General features: G+C 41.4%; 1 protein-coding gene across 11 annotated transcripts in view; it reads left to right on the top strand.

Annotated features, from left to right (window-relative positions):
• The window catches only part of LOC130178837 (disco-interacting protein 2 homolog C), a 204,267-nt gene that overhangs the window by 114,520 nt on the left and 64,612 nt on the right, over positions 1-25,135 (top strand). For all 11 annotated transcript variants that reach the window (XM_056391367.1, XM_056391372.1, XM_056391365.1 and 8 more), the window contains 3 exons: positions 2,410-2,520; positions 5,814-5,939; positions 12,635-12,976. In XM_056391367.1, the coding sequence (XP_056247342.1) occupies positions 2,410-2,520; positions 5,814-5,939; positions 12,635-12,976 (579 nt within the window). The remainder of the gene's footprint in view (positions 1-2,409; positions 2,521-5,813; positions 5,940-12,634; positions 12,977-25,135) is intronic.

Raw genomic sequence — 25,135 nt, forward strand, 5'->3', positions numbered from 1 at the left:
TGTACCTTCCCTCTGAGAACATTGCTACACAGTTCATCTCATATTCAGAACAGGCTGAGAGTCATGTAGCGTGATTTTCTTTTTTTATGATTAATTCAGACCTTTGTTAGCTTTCCTTCACTGCCTTTGATCTGGAAACTACACCACAAACCGTCAGTTATACACCAAGAACAGCCGAGAGTCTGTAAAGTAAAAAAATAAATCAACTTTAATGTTTCATGTTTCTAAGATATTTACACTGTTGGGAACACTTTTACAGAATTGGGAGACTTAAAAAAAAAAAGAAAAGAAAGATCTTCCATTACTCATCATGCAAATGTCAACTGTTATTTCCCTTCATACACATTTAGATACATAGATGACTTTATTAATCCCCAGAGGGAAATTAAACTGGCATAGCAGCTGAATTAAAATACAATAAAATACAATGAAATACAAAAGACAAAAATACACAGAAACTCCACAAGTACACAGTGGAAAAATTGATAGATATAAATAAATAAGTATATGTACCAATGTGCAGGAGTGTTTAGATTAATTTACTTCTTTTCATCTATCTGATCTATAAATTGAATGTATCAATAACCTCTTAGTTTGGATGAATGTAATATGAAAATATGAGCACATGCTTTTATATCTTGGACTGTATATTACATTTATATATGTTAGATTACTTATTTGCAATATCCTTTTTTCTTATGTATACATTCTATTTAGCATTTTGTACATATCCTTTGTGTTCTAGTCCAGTGCCGTATCCTATGGTTGATCATTTTGTACTTTTAAAGTATTTTTTTCTCTTATTTGTTTTTTTTTTTGCCATCACAGTACAGTAGCTTCTTATTTATGTTAAACATGGCATCCAGTCTAAACCAAGCAAGTGGTGGCAGTGCAGCAAAACACTTGGGATCTTACAATCTGAGGATGTCACTTTGCAGGGTAGTTGAGGTGCTGTTGGTGGGTCTCATGGGTGTCGTCTTCATCCGCCTCAGTTATTTATTGGACTTAGCGTCTCTGTATTGGCAGTGGTTGATAGAAAAGGAATGAATGAGAGTCCCGCATTGATTTCCTTTAAAGCTTCACTGTGTTCCTGTGTGTGAGTCTGTGCCGTGTTTGAAGTGTCTGTCGTTGAGAATACAAGATGGACGGAGTGTAACTGGGGAATGAAGATAATGTTGGATGATTTATTTATTGAATGTCACCTACTTCCTTGTGTAGATATGTATTTATTATAAGTTATATTCTGTTATGCTACCTTGTGAATTCCCATCAGTTGCTATGTTACAAACCTCACCCACACAATAAAGAGTATGAATCGAGTGTGCTGGTATGAACTGAAACTAAATAAAGGGAAAGGAGAGAGAAGAGTCGGGGGGGGGGGGGGATCCATCCATCCAGACTCCCGAGAGGAAAACACAGAGGCGAGGTATTTCCCACTCCTCTCATATATTCCTCTGCCGGCTGGTAGTCGTTATATGGTCGGCTAATCAACTTTTAGCTTTTCTCCCGAGCAGCAGCAGCAGTGATACTCCGAGCCACGCTGAGAGCTCTAATGAAGACATACGAGGCTGGATGTGTGAAGCTGAGATGGATGCTCATAGATCAGCAGCTCTGGAGTGGTCGTAGCTGTCAGTAACAGGGTGGTTATTATCATCAGACTTATTGATTGGAGTGTAGGGAGGTTTTTTGTTGTTGTTGTTGTTCTCTGTGAGTCTGTGTGTGTCTCAGTAGCTCTATCTCTTTCCTTTTCTTCCATCTATGTGAATATCTGGGATCTGGGTGGTGACCCCTGTGCTTACAGGGATAAATAAAGTTGAACTGAGAATTTTCAAAAGGATTTTGTACTTTGAATTTAACTTTATGTTAACAGGTATCATTTTGATTAGTATGATCTTTATTATTTGTTAAACTGTAAAACAAATAAACAAACAAACAGCAACTGAAAAATCTGTTTTTTTCAGAATTTCCCTGAAGGAAGAGAACTTTCTTGAAGGAAGTGTGATTTCCTACACAGGGTGTGTTTGCATGTGTCTTGGCTGGTTTGTGGTGACTCTGTTTGGTACATGTTCCAGATTTTTTGCTGAGTCAATTTTTTTTACAATTAGGCACCATGAGGAATATGCTGAATTAGCTAATAGCAGTTCCTCTTTGTAGTGCACCCATGGCTGTATGGCCAACTATCAGTGTGTTACTTTGATACTGATGAAAACTTGAAATCGTGATGATTTCCAAGTTCTGGAGTGATGAGGAGCATCTTATTTATGATTGACATACAAGTATGTATATATTAAAGAAAATTACAAAATACACAAGGAAATGTTAGAAAATACAAAAGGACAAAGCTTGTAGGGTTCTAGCTTTTAGACTGGAAATGAATTCAGGCTACAATCTGAACCCTTTCTGTTTCAGGAATGGATCCGTCCATGGGCCAGGAGAGGAGAACACCCGTCACCCCGTCCTCGTCCTCCCGCTACCACCGCCGGCGGTCCTCTGGCTCCAGAGACGAACGCTACAGATCAGGTAAGACGCAGTGTTGACACCGCTTCGCTTTTCATCTCCCGCCGTCACAACGCCTCTGTGGAACATTTTGTCTTTTTGTGGGTGCATCTGCGTCTTAAACTTCCATCTCACACAGACCAGATGAAACAGATTTTGAACTGCATCAACATAGAGCAGAAGTGACCTCACCTACTGGCATCGAAATATTTGCTAATCACTGTGTTAATTATCTTCATTAATCACTTCATTTGCATAGTGGGTTTTGTCTGACATCTTAAGCAGCACATGATAGAGTTTTTTAATTTGACTTCATAAATTCTTCCAGTAAAGGTGATGGTGTGATTAGAATTTGGAAGTCTGCTGCATAAATTTACATATCAATAAGGAAATCAGCTTTTATTACCACTATAACTCTCTAATACTTTAATACACGGCGGTCATATTCATATCACCCATGTCTTATATGTAGATAAGCATGGAAATAGAAATACTTTATGTGTATTAATTAGCTTAAAGGGCAGATCTTGTCTTAATGGTTCACTCGGGTACTATGAACTGAAACTAAATAGAACTTGGCCTCTGGAGGGTCCCATTCTTTTGCTGTGGGTTTTGAGTCTGTGTAGTGTCAATATGTCAAATACCTGAGTGGATCCATGTGGCTTTGCTATCATCTCTAAAACATATGGTTCATCATAATCATCACAAGAAAAAGGGAGGCTGTGATCTATGAAGTGCAGGGGAGGCGTTCCTTGCCAACAAGGAGGTTCAGATCCACCACTATCAGGATCCTCTGGTCTCTTCTGGACTTTCAGTCTGTTTTTTTATGCCTCCGCGCCGGCGACAGACGTCCATCCCATTCTTGTGAACGTGATATCTCAGTAACGCCTTGAGGGGAATTCTTCAAATTTTGGCACAAACATTCACTTGGACTCAAAGATGAACTGATTAGAATCTGTTCATCGAAGGTCAAAGGTCACTGTGACCTCACAAAACACATTTTCGGCCATAACTCACAAATTCATTCACTAATTATGACACAATTAAACTCAAATGGCTATAAGGATAAAATGAAGTGAGGATGTTTTATATCCAAAAGGTCAAAGGTCAACTTCACTGTTACATCATAATGTTCTGCAAAAACACTTCTGCCTATTATTCAACACAGTAACTCAGGAAGGAGAGGTTGTGACCATACTGCAACTTGGCTGGTTGGCGGAGGGATAAAACCATGAGGCTGTAATTGTAGTTTTAAATATAATATTACCTGATGTTTTTGTTTTTTTTACTGCAGGTCTGTGAAGACCTCTACCCTGAACCCCCACTGTTTTTTGGGATATTGTGGCATGTGGTGGTGCCCTGGTTGATATTCTCAGTCCTTGTGTGCAGTGAGCTGCAGCAAACCCAGCGTTTGGCAAAGATCAGTGGAAAAAGCTTTTGTTAAATCTGTCGCGGCTCTCGCAACATCCATTGTTTGATTTTGCTCCATCTGTTGTCAACTAAAGATTAATATAGGATTAACTAAGGATTTCCACTTCTTTTCAGTGGCATCTCATTCAAAATTAATCTGTAAGATTTTGTTGTGGAGACATTTAGGGTTAACAGTAAAGAAAAGCAGTAGTTCAATAAGAACAGAAACAAGCTGCAATCTGAAGGTTTGAGTCCGTGGACCGGCTGCTGGAGGGTTTGGGTTTGTTTGAGTTTCACAGAAAATAAATCCCACAAAAACCTTTTAACCCATTAAAACTGAAAAAAAGAAAAGCTATGCAAGCACCTTTAAACACCACACACACAAACACTCACTCAGCCACACGACAATAAACGTGCACTTGAGATTTAGATTACCTCCGTTTCTCCTACATAAGCACGCACAAGCCAAACAAACGTACATCTGTGAGCCCATTTCGTTCTGACAAATGTCTTACTCGTGTCATTACCGGGCCGACAGCCGGCCGCCTCCACATCGTCGGGCGCTGCGTGTTTTCCTTCCAATGGACGCCCTTCAAACAAACCGAGCTGTGGCTGTATCGCGGCGCTTTATCTCGCTCCTACAAAACACTCATTTACAAAAAAAAGGTCCTCACCGACACTCCCCTGGACTTAATCTGCTCGGAAACCACAGGGCCTCATGGGAGCTGCTGTCGAGCTGGGAATGTTTGTGTACGTAAACTGAATGTGAAGAAATGGGAACACGGTGCTCATTGTAACAAGAACACTGCAGCACAAACACAGAGGCCAGCTGGTAGTCCTGCTGCTGTTTTCCTACTCCGTCCCTCCGAGCCGGTGCTCTGGCTTGTCGGACTGGGTCTCAGTTCTTTATTACTTAATACCCCTGCACAGTGTTTTGACTGGAGGCCACCACCATTGTTAGTGCCTGAAAAGTCAGTTTCTTTTCTTAGTTATTTATTCAGCTATGTTTAATGGAAGAATTACACAGTGTCAAAATATTCCAGTACAAATAGAAGTCCTGCAGTCAGAAGTAGATATATAGACGTATTATCAGCTAAATGTGTCATAAAGGCAAAACGCCCCCTGTGACTAGAAAGATTATTATATTAGTTTGTTAAAACTAATATATGAATGTTTAAGCAGCATTTTATCCTGTAGCTGCTGCAGGTTTTAACTTTACAGTTCTGATAGTTTAGTCCAGTGGTTCTTCGAAGGCTCACAAGTGAATCTGAGAGGTCCTGAGATGATTGTGTGAGTTGAAAAGATGAAAAAAAGTTCTGCTACTGAATCTATATGGATCATTAGAACCAATTTCAAATCTATTTTGTGAAATATTGGATAACTACAGGGGTAACATGTACAATAATTTCCTCTGAAATAAAGTAGCAATATATAGTATTGTACTTGAGTAAATGTACTTTGTTACTTTCCACCACTGATGGTTTGAAGAAATATCCACATCTGTGATATGAAAGAAGAGACAGAAGGAGTTTCTTTAATGAACTAATCACTCGTCCTGTGCTTTAGAGCCAGATGATTTTCATTTCTGTCCATTGTATTTAATCAGACCATCATTAAAGGATGTGCTAAATATCAGGGAGACGTTATATTGATATTGACCATTTCCTCAGGTAAACCTACCCTCCCTCTAGTTACCATTCAAGTTACTACAGCACTTTAAAAATGAATATTTAAGCAAACTAAAAAAATAAAAGGATGTAGTTGGTCATGATACTGTAGTTTTCAGCCTCTATCAGTAGAAATTGGTTTTGGTTGTTGGATCATTTTTGGTGCCACTGTGAATCAAAAGGCTCTGAAAGATGAATCTTATCCTGAAATTCTAAAACCTAACTTATGTTTGTCTCCAGATGTGCACACAGAGGCCGTGCAGGCGGCCCTGGCCAAGCACAAAGAGAGGAAGATGGCCGTGCCTATGCCTTCGAAGCGGCGTTCGCTGGTGGTCCAGACCTCCATGGATGCCTACACACCACCAGGTAAAGACCAAACTACACACTCACACACTCTGTTTTTACTATTTTGTGCCACACACCCCAAATTAAGTTAATTTAAGTTAAAATTAGCTGATAAATACTTCATCACATTTTTGCATCATATAACAACACTGCGACTGAACCTCTGCCACAGCAGGTGTTCAGCAGATGTTTCAGTACAATGCCAAAAATTGTTCAGTGCTAATTCTAGATACTCAACAAGACTAAAGAGTGGAGCTGTGGAAACGGCCTCATGAGGCTGCAATGCTCACCAGAAACAACATGTTTGGATGGTTCGACAACAGAGTGCTGGATAAATGTGCTTAAAAAAGTTTCTAATATTTCATTTAGCTAAAGATAACACTCTGTATGGTGCAGAACCGACTCAACTTTATCAGTGTAGCTGCACTGTGTTAGGCTCGGCTATGTTTAAGCTGAAATCTCATGAATGGCTAGCTAACATGCTAACAATAAGCATGCAATGTTTTTGAATTCGAGCGTGTTCATAAGTAAGTGTAAGTTTTAGCTGAAGCTGACAGCTAGTCTCCAAAAGCGGCTGCCCCGTCATGGATGCTGCTGAAGTTCGTCGGCGCTCTGATGTGGATGAAATAGACAGCCAGCGAGTTCGTTTGGAATGTTTGGTCCTTCTGTATTTAAAGCAAACAGACATGTCAACCGCTATCTTTGTGCCAGCTGACTACAAGTAGGGTGTAAGTTAACCACATGAAATCTTTTCAATTAGCAACGTTAAAGTTACAGATTTATTTTCCTGGGCATGCTGCTGCTCGCCGCCACGAGATGGCGGCTCACTTAGAAAATGAAAATGACTCCTGGGCACATTGTCGCTCTAATTGCTGCTTTCGGTGTGAACATACAGTGAGGGGTCCTGTTAGGAATTAAAGTGTTGGACAAGCTCAAGTTTTAACCAGTTGGTGGCAGCAGAGGGAACATCTGTTTGGTCGTTAGGATTCATTATTACAAAATGTTCATTATTTATCATATTTATTCTGTGTTTCATGCTCTTGAAGCTTATTTGTTTTGACAGCTATAGAGTTTCTCCGACATGTGTAGAGCGTATCCTCTGGGAAAGACTTGTAACTGTCACATTACATTGACAGTCAGTCCGTCACATCTGACCTGTTTGACATTCATGTCAGTCAGTCAGTCAGTCAGTAAGAAAGTCATTCAGCGAGCCTGACAGGCAGCTGGAAACATCTGCATTGTTGTTTTAGGAGCATTTTCATTTTAAATTTTAATGGCTGTTGAATTTTTAAAAGACATTTAACCATAAAAGAGAAAAAAGGAAGAGTTAGTGTGAATATGGAGTCGATCATAGATGGTGTAGCTGCAGTATTGACGTCCTGCTTGTGTCAGTGACGTTAGTCGATGATTGAATGGGACGGGCCCTCCACCGAATGAAAGGACAGTCCCCTCGGTGAAACCATGGAGATTGATGAGCGCTCCGCCCTGTCGGCCAACTTCAAATAGCTGGTCATCACATGCTACAGTCACTGCTTTGGTATTATAAGCAGATTATGTTTTTGCCTGTGATTTGTCTCATCAGTTTGGTCAGGGACGTCAGAAATGTTCATTGACACAAAGCCACAGCCATTATTCATTCTAACACCGATAACAAACTCCGTTGACTCCGTGTGCTGATGAGCTGGGATATCGGCTTTACTGCAGACTTTTTTACTTTATTGCGAGGGGCTTATACGGCTGTGAAGACTGTGACATAAAATGAGAAGTGGATTCCGTGTGCTGCAGTTTTATCTCTAAATACTTAATGAACATCTTTTATGGCGTACATTGCCTCAGAGTGACGTGAGTATAGAAACATTTTTCTAATCCTCAGAAAGTGAATAAAACTATTTTATGTAGTCTCTTAAAACCATTATACACTTTTTTTTCATCACACAGTATGATGACGTTATATCATATTATTTACTGTGGATACTATTTTGCACTGAACAGTTTGAATTAATTTATCTTTATGGTGCCTGCTGTGTTAAACTCAACACTAACATCAGGAATAGCAGAGTTTCAAATGGACAGACACATTTAAACTTGTTTCATGGGATCCCCGTAGGACGACTGCAAACAAACACTTTCTAAAAAATTCTTACAACATCTTGGTGCTGTGTTTAACTGTCACTATCATTACCTGGTTAGATTTGTAGTTTTCAGTTATGTAGTTGTATGTATCTGTGTTATGTATCTGTCTTTTGTGATGGGGGGTTATAATGGACATTAATGATGTAATATAAATATAATCATAGGGAGAATGTAATGAAAATAATAAAAAACAACAACAATGATAATTATAATATTAATAAATCTCATGACAAACAATATGCTAATATGATTTTGTAATCCTGTCTGTGTCTTCACCATGAAAGACAGAAAGGCTTTAAACAGGGCAGAAGCTGCAGAAAGTAACTCAAGAGGTTAATATATTCAGTAAACAAATGATTGATAATAATAATATAATAATGATGTGTTGTGAGAGGATGCATTATGATATACTTGCACAACTATTACTGCTATATATTTATAGGAGTTGTAGATGCAGGTTTTAGTTGGAAGGTTTGGTTGAAGGACAGAAACCCTGCAGAGAAACTTCTGAGCCGTAATAAATATGGATTAGTTTTGAGTTTTGGACTCTGTTTGGCCTTGGGCTTTTATTTTCTCCTGGCCTAGCATCACTGCTGTCAGTTAGCATGTATGCACATGTCCACAACCCCCCCCCCCCCCCCCCCCCACCCACCCACCCAAAAAAAAAAAAACGCCTTGTTTCTTCACTCCATATTGATGTATTTGCATTTTTGAAACTAGGAGTGTTGAGGTCACGGGTTCGATACCTGCTTCACCTTTCTGATGAATACTGCTTATACGTAAATGCACAATATGGATGTCACTGGACACACAGTTGATTCCATCCCTGTAACATGCGTGCCAGTCATCCATGTCTTCATGGAACTGGTGTCATTTAATGAGGGTGATAATGAGGCCATTATCTCTGTGCAGGGCCGAGCTTCACAGAGCTTCAGGGAACGAGGCGTGAGTTAGACTAACAACACAAAGATGAACCATACAGCAGCTAACGGATAAATGTGGGGAGTGTTTTATTAGATCAGTTAAAGCAGACTGTACATACACAGCGTGATGATCACACCTTCATATTCACAGTTACTCAAACTTCTTCTTCACCAAAACTAGACAGAGATAGGTAACATTTTATTCTGTTTTTAATTGGAATAATTATTCATTATAGTTGCTAATAAAAATGATGAATTGTAAATGTTCTTCTATATATATCTTATTGTCATCAGATCCCATAAACACACCTTAACCAAAAACATATGAGTCTCTTCTTTCAGAACTTTATGACTTTCCAGCCCTGCCTGCAGCTCTGATTTATGTTTCACTGCTGAACATATAAATCTTAAAAAAAAATTCTTTAAAACATAGTTTCATTAAAAAAGAAAAAGGTTCAGTAATTTCCTACAGCACCTGGACACTGTAGTTTGTAGCAGTTTCTATTTTCAGCAGCGGATTAATCCATATTTCATGCTGTAGTGAGGATTTGGGGCGGCAGGACGATGTGTGTGTGTGTGTGTGTGTGTGTGTGTGTGTGTGTGTGTGTGTGTGTGTGTGTGTGTGTGTGTGTGTGTGTGTGTGTGTGTGTGTGTGTGTGTGTGGGTGTGGGAATGAATCTAAATAAACCACAGTGTTTGTTCATTGTGATGAGGGAACATGTCACTCAGCACAACAACTGATGTGTGAGGGTGCAGATACACACACACAACTTCCTGGTAGGTTTTCATGGGATTTGTTTGAAATAAGAAAAATAAAGAATATCTCCTTTATATTTTAACAAATTGAAAGCTAAAGGCTTGTTGGACAGTCTTTTGTGTCTCTGTTATTTTGTCAACCCCTTGTACACCCAGTACTTGGCAATGCTAAGATTACAACCTATATGCGTAAATGTAGCTGACAAATGTAACACACACACATTTTTAGACACACATGGTTGCAACAATTAACAGTCACAAACATAAATCGTTGAGAAACATTGACAAACACATTTTCCTCATACGAAAACACGCCTGCATATTCAGCTTCTCTGTGCACAGTGAACACACACAGTGTCAGTGTCTGTCCACACACTCATGTGCAGAACATTCACATGGCCTATGAGTCTTTTTAATTTCACACAAGGCAAGGTAAACAAGCTACGAGGAGTCACAGAAATACACACAATCCTTCATGCAAATTTAGAAAGCACATGTCCCGAGGGAGGGGTAAAAGTAGTCATACACATACACACACACACACACACACACACACACACACACACACACACGGCTTTCTGCCAGGCAGTGAGGTTCATTCGAGGACAGCAGAGTCGCGTGTTGCCGAGCAGCGTGCCGTATCGTGCAGAGATGACAAGCCGACTCTGATGTGCTCACATTGGCTTTTCTCAATTTCTCAACACATCGGTAAATAAATTTCAGCTTTTTGAAGGTCTGCTGTGCGTCAGCGGCTCACTCTCACTTTTCCTCTCTGTGTGTTTGTGTGTGTGATTCCCGTGTTGCCTGGCAGCGTCATATTTTTTTCGTCAACATGTTTGTGTTTTGTCCCTGGAAGTCCCTGTGGGGGTCCCCGCTGATAACGAGACACAGATTTGCCAATCAAGCATGTCAGCAAAGCACCATGGGACTTAACATGTCGAGACCACGGCTAGTCCCGTGGCATTTTAAAGCGCAAATGTCAGCTGTAATCCGTGACGAAGTGGAAATGTCACCTTTTTAACGTAACAGTGACCAAACAAGGAAACAATCTTCGTTCTAAGAATTAACTTTAGCAAAAGTTGTTGAACTTTACATCACCTGGCATTTGGTTTGGAAAAAAAAGTGCAGAGTTTTGCATTGGTAGGCAGGGATTGAAGTGTTTATGTGTATAACCTTAACTGCATGTTTATTATTGTTACAATGAGGTCCTCTAACCTTAACCAAATTATAATATGTAACGTTTCCACATTAAAATGTCAAAAAATTTATGTACTTACATTATCCCAAATGTTTCCAGTGATTTTCAAACCTAGAGAAATACATGATTTTAATATGGTCACGGCTGGTTTCTGTCCCAAACTGTCCGGCTGCCAGAAGTGTCAAAATGGACTTTTCACACGTCACATTTTTAAGATTTATTCTTTTACACCTTGGTGGTTTTCAACGCTATATTTGAACCAGATGAAGGATTTTAGTCATTGGACGTCTGGATCTGGAGTTACCAGAGAAACAAGCTGAGGAAATGTTGGACAGCTCAGCTCCCAGCTGCTGGAGACGTCCTGTCCTGTGTCCGCCAAAGAGCATTGGTGAATCACTTATTTTTAATGTGAAACTGCTTTATTCAGTGTTTCTACTGGTTTTAATCCCCTGGTCTGTTTGTTATGGAGAGGAGAACACCTCTGAGGATAATTCAGCTTCTGGTAAAAACCTGCTGAACGCCTGGTTCAAAGAAAAATCTAAACAAAGGTTAGCAGTAATCACAGCTCCCAGTCCTTCCCTGGCGTCTTGTGTCCGCCGTACAACGTTGGTGAAACACTAATTTGTTTGTTATGGAGAGGAGAACACCTCTGAGGATAATTCAGCTGCTGGTAAAACCTCCTGAACCACCGACACTGGAGGAATCCAAACCAGGAGAAGCTGACGGCAATGGTGTTGAACACAACAACTCCCATGATCCCACGCTACTTCACAACGTCACCCAACACTGTCTTTTGTTATAGTTTTGATTGAGAGACCCCAAGAGGCAGAAGTTACTTACCATGAGTTTTAGTAGTAGCACTTTTTTTTTTTAACCCAACCCACAAGTATCTGAGGACTGGGACACGTAACCTACATGGTGGTTTAAGTTTGAGGACCTGCTTCTTTTTGTCGTCTTTGTTCGGATGATTGGTCTTTCCTGGGTGTCTGCCATTTCCCTGTGAGGGATACACACATACAAACACACAGTATTCGCAGCAATCCTTCTTAAGACCTCCATTGACTTCCATTCATTGTGGCCAACACCAGCCTCAACCAGGACGTTTTGCCTCAGTAGGACTTTGGGGCTTTGTTCCCCATGAGAACCACTGGTCCTGACAAGGTCCCAAAGAGGTAACAACAATGTGAACACACACTTACAGTACCTGGTTGTTTGTGTGTGTGTGTGTGTGGGTGTGAGAACTGGGTCAGCTTCTGTTGTTATTCATATCACCACTATCACTCTCATAATGCCGTGGGCATTATGGAAATCGCATGCAAAATATGCACTCACAAATCCAAACCCATATACTCACAGGCGCACGCACACACACACACACACACACACACACACACACACACACACACACACACACACACACACACACACACACACACACACACACCAAACTTTACTTCAGTCCTCCCCTGCGGCGACTCTAAACAGATGGGAGCTGAAACCTTTCCAGGCTACAGACAACAGACTGGGACATACACAGACTCTGTCTTCCTGTTTGTCTCTAAATATAACATATTGTGTACAGCAGTATCAGGACGGGATCAAAGGTCCGATTCTATGGTTTGATTAAATCTTTCAGCCTTGTACAGAAAGTCTGCAGTTTTTATCTCTTCTCTTCTTTCATATCCATCGTCTTTTTTTTTTTCCAGACACCTCTTCCGGCTCGGAGGGTGAGGGTCAGGGCGACGCCGATGAAGGAGGAGGAGGCGATGGCGAAGAAGAAGACGGAGGAGGAGGCGGTGGAGGCACCTCGTCCAGCCGAGAGGGGAGCATCAGCATGGAGCACTGGATCAGCCGCGCCATCCACGGCACCTCCTCCACCACGACCACCACCTCCTCCACGGCCTCGTCCTCCTCTTCCTCCACGCGCAGCGGGGGCAGCGGGGCGGCCGGCGGCAGGCTGGCTGATGTCCTGGCACAACATGTCCACATCTCCGCCCACCACCACCTCCGTCACCACCATCACCACCACCACCACCATCACAAGACAGGTAAGAGGTCTGGACTGAGGTGTGTGACATAACAGTCTGAGGCTACGTCCACACTACCATGTTTTTGTTTTAAAACGCATCTCTCTTGCTTCGTTTTCACCTCCCGTCCACACTTTTAGAAATAATACTGGCCTAGTTTTAGTTTAAGATCTCCGGCGTTGTGTTGTAGTCTGGACAGGTGAAAATTGAGACTTTGGAAACAATGACGTAGACACCCACGGTCACTTCCTGATTGGGTCTCATCAGCCTCGACTACCAATGGTGAATACAACATAGATAATAAATGACTAGTGTTACTGACCCCGTTGTCTTTGCTAGCAGCTGTTGTTCAGTTAAATTCTGCATTTTAACACTGCAGTTTTCTTTGCTGTTCTTCGTTCGTGGTATTTTTTGCAACTAATCAACTGCAGAGTAGACGATCTGCTTCCTGTCTCACGGGTGCCCAGGGTACGTGATTGCTCATGCGTGTTTTCAGGTGCGATAACAGAAGTCGTTTCTGATATGGAGCTAAAACGCTCGTCTGGACGGAGATCGTTTTTGTTTGAAAACGCTGTTTTAAAATGAAAATGTATTAGTGTGGACGTAGCCTGAATGTCTCTAATCCTGGAGCTAATCCTGACACCTTCAGACTAATCTGAATACAGACATCTACAGCAAACTAAAGACTCTTTAAGCAAAGAGGTGAAAACACAGACCAACAAAACTCCTGACTCATTTTAAATCATGATCAGACTTCAGAAAAATCAAGACACTCTTAGCAAAGTCCACAGATCCAAACACCTTTAGCAAAACACAAACTTTTATAACAAAAGCCAGGGACCATTAGCTGATTCCAGTGAAACAAAGCCAAGTGTAGACACACTACAGAAGTCCTTAGCCACATCCAGACATCTTTAGCAAAGTCCAGGCACTGGTAAATCATAAATAAGTATATTAAGTCATTTTTGGCCGTTTCATGCCTTTATTTGATAGAGACAGTAGAGACAGACAGGAAACGCAGGGAGACAGTAGGAGAATGACACGTAGTAAACAGTCTGGTCGGCTGGGAGTCAAACCGGGGACTCGCTGCACAGGGCGTTTGATCCCATGTGGTAAGCGCCCTAACCATTCAGCCATCAGGTCACCCTTAGATAAGTGTATTGATAATATACTGTTTTACCCCTCAACTGAGAAACCACCAACTGATAAAGTCTTTGTGACACAGAGAAAATCTCCTATTAGAACAATATTTCTTCTATTTATTTCTTCTGCTTTTGGCTTCTTAAGATCTGAACAATAAACAATCCAATTAATTAAAGAAGACCCTGTCTAGGTCCCTGATCCCCAGTCTGGGAACAGCAAGGCCAAAAAACTACAGCTGAACTTCAAAGCCCGTCTGATTTGCTCTTCAAATAAAGCAACTGTCCTTGAGTTTATTCTTAGCTGTAGGTGAAGTTAGTTGGCTGTTGAGAGGTTTCTAATAAAACTGTGAGTTTGGCTGAGAGAACCACAGTGAGAATTGTTTGTGTGTGTGTGTGTGTGTGTGTGTGTGTGTGTGTGTGTGTAGTAATAGGTGGGTGGGCTTACTGCTCAGTCTTTGAAGTTTAATAGTGTGAACTGGGGATGTTGGTTGGCAGAGTGTGTTTAGGTGGAGGGTCGTATCCTTGTGCACGTACCGTTAGTCTGTGTTTATTGTCTCTGCTTCAGTTTTACAAAACTTCAAGTTTTGCCGCTGCTCAAATCTTTGGATGTTTTTAAAAACAACACCTTCTGCGGTTTTTATACTTTCTTTCCTTTTTCAAAGAACGTATCTCAACAGAGCCGATTTTTTGGGAGTTTCATTCATTTTTGCCATCGAGTGGTGGAGGGAGGGAGGGAGGGAGGGGGGGGGGGAGGGAGGAAGGAGGTAAATGCTATAACCATTTGAGGCCTTGATTTTAATAGAGCAGGCTTCTGGCACAAATTCAAATAAAGCACACACAGGACTGGTTAAGTTCTTTGATATGTATGTGTGTAAACATTTAAGGTCAGGGCTAGACCAACACATACAGTATGTGGCCTGCAGAGTGGTCTAGTTAAAACAGTCTTAAGCTGCATCAGACTGTGGCTAACACACAGAGAGGAAGTGTCATTATTTAGTACCTTGCCCAGGTCACTTCCCCATCACTTCCTAACATGGTCATGTGAGGGGCACTACTACGTATTACTGATGGTGCTCTCTGTCGGTAAATCTGTAAATGAAGCAACGTTTTCTGGACAATTATTGATGATGTTTTCAGAGGACATTTATCTTAAATCTTTTCCTTTTTTAATGATTTATATCACCCAGAGGATTTAAAAAGAAACATAAAAACGTCCTAATCAAAGGACAGATTGTGAATCCCTAACTAAGGGCGGCACATGGCACCAGAACTACAGCAGGGTGGAGGTTCTTCTCCGGCTGCTTCCACCCATGTTTGAAACATACAGTAGACACATGAAAGTGAAACAGTGGCCTACTGCTGCCACACAATCCTGTCTGCGCCTCTCCTCACACTGTCTGCTCAGGTAGCGTCGTGACTAAACGCTCAGGCGGTGACAGGTTTGTTTTCATGCTGGCACCGTTGGGTTCCAGCTCTGAAGATAACGCATGGGCAGACGCACAGAGAGAGAGCGAGAGAGAGAGATAGAGAGAGAGAGCGATAGAGAGAGAGTGAGAGAGAGAGAGAAAGCCCCCGCCAGCTCCACCCAGCCAGCATCGAGCTCCGTCACCGCTCGGGTGTGACAGGGAAAGGTTCTCTGCACGCTGACTGGTTCGCTCGTTTGTTTGTTTGGGCCCCATTTCCACTGATTTCCTGTGTCACCGTTCCCCTGCAGTCTGGAATTAGCAAAGTCAGAGAGATGTTTACAGAGGGAGCAGCTGCTGAAAGCCGCAGAGCAGCACTCAGTCAGGTTGAAAGAGTGAAGTCAGAAAGATGGTGAAGATGACAGGAGGGAAATCTTTTCAGCAGGAAATAGACGACAAGTTAAAAGTATCTTTATTTGCCATTTGGCATTTTTTATTCCTCTGTATCTTATAGGTCCATATAGTCTAAAGGTAGATATGCATGTGTAGTTTGATTATAAAGCAGGTCTAGGTTCTATATTAATACTGTGAAAGTATCAAAGCCTCAGTCCACAGAGAAATGCACACAGCCTGTATTCAGAGACTGAGCCTTAAAACCAGCCGTCAGGACTTCCTGTAACTTTGTGATGTCACAACAAAGCAGTCATTGCTCTCAGCGATGCCCCAAGCCCCGCCCACCTGGACCCAACATCCAACCTTGTAGGATTTGGTTTCTCTGAGTGTTTACCTGAAATCTCTTTTTATTGGATCACTCAGAAAAGTCACCCAATCAGAGGAGAGGCTCAGAGCCTCCTCTCTTCTGATTCTGACGACCTGTTGTTACTAGAGCTCCAGAGAGAAGCCTGAGAGAGGAGATGTAAAACTACACTGAGATGGAGGAAATAAATCAATAACAAAGGAGGGATTTATAAATAGATAACCTACTATAGTCCATATAGTCCGCATTACTGACAAAAATCAACTGACAGAAAATAAATATATAAATCCATCCTTAATTTGACTGAAGATTTTGAAAGTATTTTAGAAAGGGTCCCCATATCTACAGGAACTTTTTGTTTGAGTTATAGACTGAGTAGCGGACCTTTTCAAGACTTAAACGGGACATAATGTCCCTCAGCCATTGAGCATGGGTGGGCGGGGCAGGGTCCCTCAATCTAAGTAATACTGCACTCTGACCTGAAAGAGAGGCAAAAGACAGCATGTGGCGTTTGTTTGGAGTCCAGCGTGCTTAATTTTCTCCCATAACGCCAAAAAAGGGCGACCAGGGAGTTGGGTCAAAGTCAAAATTGAGGATGAGAAATGGGCTGTGGAAAACATCCTTCCAGTATTTTCCCAGACTAGGACAAGTCCACATCATGTGAATGAGGGGGGCTTCACCTCTTTTACATTTATCGCAACAGGGATTCACATCTGGGTATATACGAGAAAGTTTGGCTTTGGTACATGGGCCCTATGCACCACTTTAAACTGTAACAAACAATGCCGGGCAATGTCAGAGCGATGTTGAATTAACAAGCTTCAAAATTGAATCCCACATGTCGTCTGACTGGGGAAGGTTTAAATCTTGCTCCCAAGCATTTTTGTCAAGAAGGGCGTGTCTTACACCAGCCAGCGTGTCATAGATAAAGGATAATAAGTGTTTGTGTGAAGGGTGTAAATTAAGAAATAATTTTTTATGTCATAATTAAATCTGTCTCCATTCAACTGTGTCACTTTTTATCAAACTTTCCGACCTTAGCCAAACCTTTTATGATATTTGACTCATTTTTGAATTTCTGCCATTTCCAAATTAAATTAAAAATGGTCAACAGATGGATGAAAACTGGTCCAGGTCCAGTGTGTACTCCCCCATGTCACTTGGCCAAAGCTCTGCGAAGATTCATGATGCTATGGTCACCTAGTCGGACACGGGGACATCTCAAAAACGAGGATATCGCAGAGCCTGATCTGAGTATAAGTGTGGAAGTTTGGTCATGTGATAACAGGTGGCATCAGACGTGAATGTCCTCCTTGATCTTTCTCAAGCTGTTCACTGACTGCTGGTTGATGACTTTCACTCCGTCCTCGGTGCGGGTCTGCTGTTCACAGCTGATATCATGTTCTTGTGCATTTTTCAGTTCAATGAGCTCTTTCTTTTTTTGTTTTAATGAGTTCATGTTCATCACAGAGTGATACTCAGTGTGGGTTGCAGCTCTGTTTCTCATTCCCTTGTTCAAGGCCACAGCGGTCCAGGTCTCCAGTGTTTTCAGTGTGTGCATGTAAATACTTAAGGGAGATTGTTTTCCGTACACCCTCATTCCAGCCTCGTTTTTCAGTCAGCTCTTATCAGAGCCGCTCTGCCTGCATGTGCAGATAACTTTTTGTTCCTCCCATATCTCCTCCAATTTGTTGTCACTCCTTTCATCCCTCCACATTTTCCTCCAGGTTGCAGATCCCTTTTACAGGATCTCTGTAGACAATCTGGTTGTTATGGTCGACTCTTGGTTGAGTTTAGCTTCACACTGTGTTTGTGTCACTGGGTATTTTTTTTCTGAACAGATAACAGCACTAAGTGCTTGTTTGTGCTGCTGCTGCTGTTGCTGTGTGATTATTGAAAAGCCTTTAGAGGCATGTGGTGCTGTTTTGATGAAAGTTGAAATATTGTTACTCTCAAGCTCTTAGCTCTAAAATAGACACAGTTCTCAACATCATGAGAACAAATACAGATTCTACGTGGCCCTATGAGCCCAACTATATCAAGCTGGCACTGCTTTATCTCCCGCACCAACTCCAGCTCCTTCCCCACCAGAGAGGTCACATTCCGCATACCTACAGCCAGTCTGCAAAGCCAGGGATCGGTACGCACAGGCCCCCGACCCGGCCTGCCGCCCGGCTTGCAACCCCAACCCCAACCTGATGCCTGTCCGTGCAAGTGCTGGGCCCATAGGGAGGTGGCTCCATGTAATGTTTTTCAGACTGTGCCCTACCGGCACAGGCCCAGTCACCAGACGCTGGTGAGCTCTCCTCCCATATCTGGTTCCAAGAGGGTGCCCATGTTTCCGTACTCCGGTCGAGGTGACGCAGACTTGAAGATTGCCTTTTATCCAGTGGTTATTGAATTGCTCTTAGTCAAGCCTCTTCCCATGATACCAATTTTCCTTGGGAGACCCTATCAGGGGCTAATACCCCTGACAGCACAGCTCCCAGGATCCCTGAGACACACAAACCCCTCCACCACAAAGGTGGCACTTCATGGAGGGGACATATCACAACATATCACCACATGTTATTATATTATGTCCCTGCAAGTGAATGTGTAAAAACTCAACTCAGGTGAAATAAAGTAAAATAAATCTTCACAGTTGAAATCTTCAGATTTATGACCTGTGCTTAATTTAATATGTTTAGAGGCACAGGAAACTTGATGCAGTAATGCTGTTTTTTCCATATCAGTATGAAGGTATACACATGATGTGCTGTGCAAAGCATTTGAAGTTACACAAAACATCAACTTCCCTCACAAAAGTCCCGATGCCGGGATGCTGTGGTCTCCCAGTACGATGTAAATAAAGTTACTGCTGAAAAAATGCAGATGACCTCAAACACCCAAACAATAAGACATTAATGCAGCATGTAGCAATACACAAACAAACACACTGAGTAAAGCCAACAGAGGACTGTCTGAGATATATTTTGCAGAGCTTTTGACCCAATAAGAAATCAATCAAACCAGTTCCAGTTCTGGTCAAGTTTACATGTTTCAGCTTGCACAAACTTGAGGAAGTCGTTCACTCTCAGCACTAACTGGACCAATGAAATCAGACATCATAGGTAACAGCAAGGTGAGCGCTGAGCTCTCTGTTTAGACTTTTCTTGTGATGAAACACGGCCAGACTATTTAAATACCTACTAAAATAAATCAGTCAACAACAATTAATGGCATTTCTAAAAGCTAACCAACAATGGACACCTGTTTAGTTGCAAATTCACCAGAGTTTCCTGCTCTTTTTAGAAAACACATTTACAGATGTTCTTCTACATCATGGTGAATTTTCATAGTACCCAATTTCAAAGAAATGAAGCATGTTTAAAGTACGATTCAGCTTTGATGACTGTGTTGTGGGAAAAAAAAAGTGCGTCAGTCCTCCTCACTGACCCACGACTTGACTCCCCTTCTTGTTCCTCACATGCAGGCCTTTTAACCCACCTCTCCCCCAGGAGGAGGAGGAGGAGGGCAGTGCCAACTGCTATGGTAGAGAATGGAAAGTCTGGGCCACGACGCTTTGGTAAGTTTGAGGTCGGAGCATGGCTTGGCGGAGAGCAGAGAAGCAGGGTCAGTCTGCTGCCATCCCTTGGCGCGAGGCAGGGATGTCGTATTCGTCCCTCATCATTTTCAGTGGATCATCTCTCCGTCATACGCTTGCTGTTCAAGTTGGTTGTTCCCTGCTAATTAAATTTGTGCTTAGCCATGTTGTGAAAGTTCAGAAAGCATAATGTCAATGCTAACCTTGCTTGGAATAGCATTGAGCGTTGTTGTAGATGCATGAAAACAGCTTTTTCAGAGTGCAAATTGTTGATGAGGAAAATCAGCAATGCTTTTAAGGAGGCTAGATAGCAGCTTGTCTGAATGAGTCGTCCCTGTAGTCAAGGTTACTCTGTTTGGTGTTGTGTATTGATTTGGCTAATTATGCAGCATGTTTTTAGTTGTTTGCTCAACCAGAGTCAATCTGCTTTCAAAATGGCTTTTCATCTAAGCCAGAAAGCAGATGGTAGTGGAATGTAGGCTGTCTGCCTGCTTCCTCTTTTTAGTTTTGTGTCAGTCTTTTGTTTTATGCAGCATTCTTACAATCTGCTGCCTGCAATCACAAATACTCTATCAAAGACTTTAACTGCTGCTTTTTGTCTGGTGAAGAAAGGTTCTTATTATCAGCCAGACTTAAAGAAAAATTGAATAACATGGACTCATCAAGTAATATTTGTTCTATATTTTAAGAGGTAGCTACAACCCCAAGACTCCATTAGCCAACTTGATGCTTTGGCACAGCTCCATGTCTGGCATGTGAAAAATCAGCAGCTGATGCTCTCATTTATTGAAGTGGCTCCCTCCCATTTCTTTTAGATTGCTTGAGAAAACACAGTGACCCATGCTGCTGGGAACAATGAGCATTCACTTTAAAAATAAAAAATAAAAAGGCTTAATACCAAACCTTTAATCAGCTATTCATCATTGCCAGAAAAAAATATAAATCCTGAATCCATTAACACCGCTATGGAAGCGTTCCCATGTTCAATGTAATTAAGGCTGCCGTCTGGAGGGGATCATTTAGGATTGCGCTGTAGCTTAGCCTCCTGTCATTGCTGTATATCTTCCAGGGGGAAAACTCAGTGGTCTCTGTAGAATAACAGTTCAGCAGTTTTGGTGCAACCAAAAGTCCCTGGATGTTACTCAACAGGTTTCTTGTGATACTACTTCTTGACTCGTTCGGTTGCTGGGTAAAGTCTGAATTAAAGGGGAGACGAGGTACGTTTATTTGTATTGCTTTCTCAACAACAAGACAATCCAAAGATTGGAAGGCAAAGTCATGTCAGAGTCCTAGCCCCTGTTTGTGCCTTTCATGTAATAGTATACATTTGGCTCACAGAGGTAGCAGGTCACCTTCTTGTCTAACCATCTACATGAAAAAATATTCCATCTGCAACATTGTCTCCTCAAAATTATGTATCTCCACAACTAAACTGCAACCGCAAATACATTTTGCACAACTCTACCATCCACCCAACCACATCCCACTGACCCTGCTGCTGTGAATACACGGACATGGGGTTGGCTGAATGATAAAACTTTTTTTTATTTTTTTTTTATTATCAATTCCCCATGTTAGACTTCTGTTTCCCAATCAAAACAAAGATGGCAGCTCACCAGCTACCTGGGTAGGAAACAGCTGAGTTTCGGTTGAATCGTCTATTGAAGCTCAGCTGCTCAGGAACAGACTGTAGTGGTGATGTCATCTACAGACAAATCCTGGAGCTGCTCCACAGACGGTGAATAATGGAACAACTGCTGGGACATTGCGACAGCAGCCAGTGTTATTTTACTGGGGTATGGGCACATTTCCTGACTCACAGTTTGAAGCCCTACATTAAAAATATGAATGAAATGACTAAAAAAAAAAGTGGAGACACAGTCAGTGATGCAGCATCATTGGACCATTTTCAAAAGGCTGTGATGCTCTTATTTCTACCCTAGGGAGACAGCAGCCTGTGTTTGTGGATATGCATTATATTAACTGTAACATCCACAATCAATGGAGTACCACAATGCAAAGTGTGAAGTTTTCAATGAAATAAGTCGATCCCAAACATTTAAAGGTTTAAGGACTGTTTCAGAAATGACTCGTGAGTGTTTTCTGATCTGTCATAGTTGAGGGTCTGGTTAAGTTATGGAAACTATTGGCTGCTTCCACACCTGTAATGATGTGTTTTTATCTTGTAGCTCTATTTTGTCTGGTCTGTGGTTACCATGACAGGGTGCAGCCATGAAGCTATGCAGATTGACAGGTAACTCCTTAGACAGCTCGAAGCAGAATGTTATCCTCAAATCATGAGTCCTGTGATTGACATCTGACTTTTCAAGGCCATTTTCACCCCCAACCTTATCCTTGCAACTTTTTATGGTGCTATGTCACACTACTTCCTTCTTATGGAATGCACTATTATTTCAATAAATCACCAATGCCATGATTATTCGTACAAGTGCAAGTGCAAGAAGTCGTTTGTCAGAAAAAGTAACATGGTTCGAACATATGACCTTTGAACCTTAGTATCTTTAACCATCAAACCACCTTTAAACCCTCCTTGACCCATAGTGGGAGGCGTCCATGAATCAGCTCCCTCAGCCTGCCTTGATTGGTATTCCAGCAGTGAAGGAGGTATTCATCATCATCCTCCTCAGCCAGCGCTGATATTCCTCCCTGTCACACATCATCATAAATGCATTTTGATGAGGTCACAGGAGGCGCGTGCATGAACTCTCTCTCTCACTCACAAACACACAACTAGTCCAGAAGAAGGACAAACAGGCGTGCACACAAACACACCTCCCCACATAGATAAACAACACAGGACTTCAGACAGAGCATGTCTATTTCAGTGTAGCTCAAACAGACAGCCCAGATGTTGCAGAGACAGAATGTACAGCGTGCTACAGTAATTAACATGCCTGTGCTGTGCGCTGCAGTATTGATATGCAGTCCATGTCTGGATAAAGAATTCTGTTTGGTCTCGCTGGCTTTGGCTCGGTGCTTTTGCAGGGAATCATCTCACTCTGTTTTTCTCTCACTATGTATCTTTCGTTTTTCTCAAGCTTTCCAATCACGCTCAGTTTAATTTTTGCCAGGTTTATTGGCATGAATCAATGGAAGAGAACCAACTTTTCCAAGAGCATCTCAGTGCATCAAAAAGTTGTCGGTATTTTTTTGCGTTTGGCGTGAAAGCAGGCCTCTCATAGATGTCATAGAACTGTCAAGATGAAAAATGGAGTGCATAGATGACAGGAAGTAGAAGAAATTAGAGAACTGAGACACTAAGTTAGATTAAGTTTCTATTTTCCAATGAGGCAATACAACTAGTTTAAATCTAGTAAGTTGAATTTTAGTATTTTTATCATGCGAATTTTGCCCCAAAGAGTAAATAAATGCCTAAATATACGGTATAAAGTATGTATGGTGTATATGTTATAGCTATCTAACTGTCCATATAGAAGCTCACGCTCTCCCTGAGAGAACAAGCGATGATGAAATATTAAGTAAGAAGGGAGACTGAGAGATCAGAGTGAAAATACATCTTTGTTCTGTCACTGGAAGTTTGTGTGCAGCAAAGCTCTGTTTGTATGACTGAGAAGTACAATTAAGTACGTATTATAACAGCAGCAGTGATGAATACTACGAGCAAGAGATGAAAGCATTCAATACTGTATTGTTTTACCGCTGGTTTCAGTTTTGCCCCTCAGTTCCCTCAGTTTGGGGAAGAACCCTTTCCTTTTTCAACATGCACAAAACCAGCTCTTTGAGCACTTGAGAGTCCAGATATCAACCCCCTCTGCAACACCTCTGGGATGAACTGGAACAGCGACTGTGAGCCAGACCTCATCCCCAACATCAGTGTTGGACCTCACTAAAGGTCTCATAGCTAAATGGGAGTAAATCCCTGAAGTCTACTTCAACATCTGGTAGAAAGACTAAAACCAGAAGAATGGAGGCTGATAGAGCAGCAGGTTAATTCCCAACTTCCACATATGGATGTTATACTCACGATTCTACATACTTCAACCATGTTATGTATTGTGTTTATGATACCATATGAAGATTTATTGATACCCTGTTTAAATATTATATATAACAACCAAAATATAACAATCCTGAAAGATTCTGTTTATTAAAATCCAAAACTTAACATGATATGAGGCTTTTACATTTGATTTGGAAAAACTAAAGTTGACCACAATAAAGAACAAACATGAACATGAAAAAAGAAATAAGATAATACACCAAAACCTCCTCAGGCATTTTTATTTTCAAATATCTAATATTTTTCTATTTGCTATTTCAAGTCACTTGCTATGACTTGTAGTTCTTTCCCTGGAAAAATGACCAAGAGGTGTTGAAGTTCACTTTTCCCTTCTGTTGGGAATAAACAGAAGAAATATTAGGTTCATATTACGGAAAACCCAAGGAAATAAAATATATTTAATTCACAGGTTAATTCTGGCAAGTGAAACATTACAGAAGTTATAGCTGACAACCAGTGACATAAAATGACTTGGTGGTTAATGGTCAAGTAACTGAAACTCCACAGACTTAATCAACATCCTTTAATGAATGGCCTTCAAATTATGAAAATACCTGTGTTCAAAATGGAGAACTAGATGCCAACAGATTAAAGAAAATTCATAGTTTTATTTCAAAACGAGAAATTTATACTTGAACTTCTAGTCAGCATTTTAAAAAAGCAGGCAATATACCATTTTGAGTCATAGCATACCAAATAGCTTGGTTTTAAAGGAATAATCATCAATGGATTTAATTATGGACTGATGACAGAGTGGTTTCTTTGTGTACATGAGCAGCATATCTGAATAAGACCCCTCAGCTGTAACTTCCTCTGCTGCCTTTCCACTGAGAGAACCTTCATGCTGTGAAGGGCGGTGGGCTGAAGTAGTTTGATCCCTTTTATCTTCTGGTCCTTGACTGAGGCTGCGGAGCTCCATGTGGGAAGCTGAGAGGGAATAAATAAAGGAGGCAGAGAGTTCAGGATTAAATCAATTGGCAACCTCTCTCCCTGTCCATTTTTCTGAGGGTCTTTTAGAACTAAAGAAAAGAGGTACATCCTCCAATTGTGATTTTCAGTGGAGTCAAATGAAAAAGTTTTTGGTGAAATGTCGACTTTTTCTGGCATAAGTTAACTGGTTTTATCTTGTTTATGTTGAATATCCCTAGTTTCTTCTCATGTTGGAAGAACCTGAAGATGATGTGTATATCATAGTGTATACATATTTATACACAGCCATGTAATGAGGTACATCTTATCTTTGATTAGCC

The sequence above is a fragment of the Seriola aureovittata genome, chromosome 12, assembly GCF_021018895.1.
Source record: "Seriola aureovittata isolate HTS-2021-v1 ecotype China chromosome 12, ASM2101889v1, whole genome shotgun sequence".
Classification (NCBI taxonomy): domain Eukaryota; kingdom Metazoa; phylum Chordata; class Actinopteri; order Carangiformes; family Carangidae; genus Seriola; species Seriola aureovittata.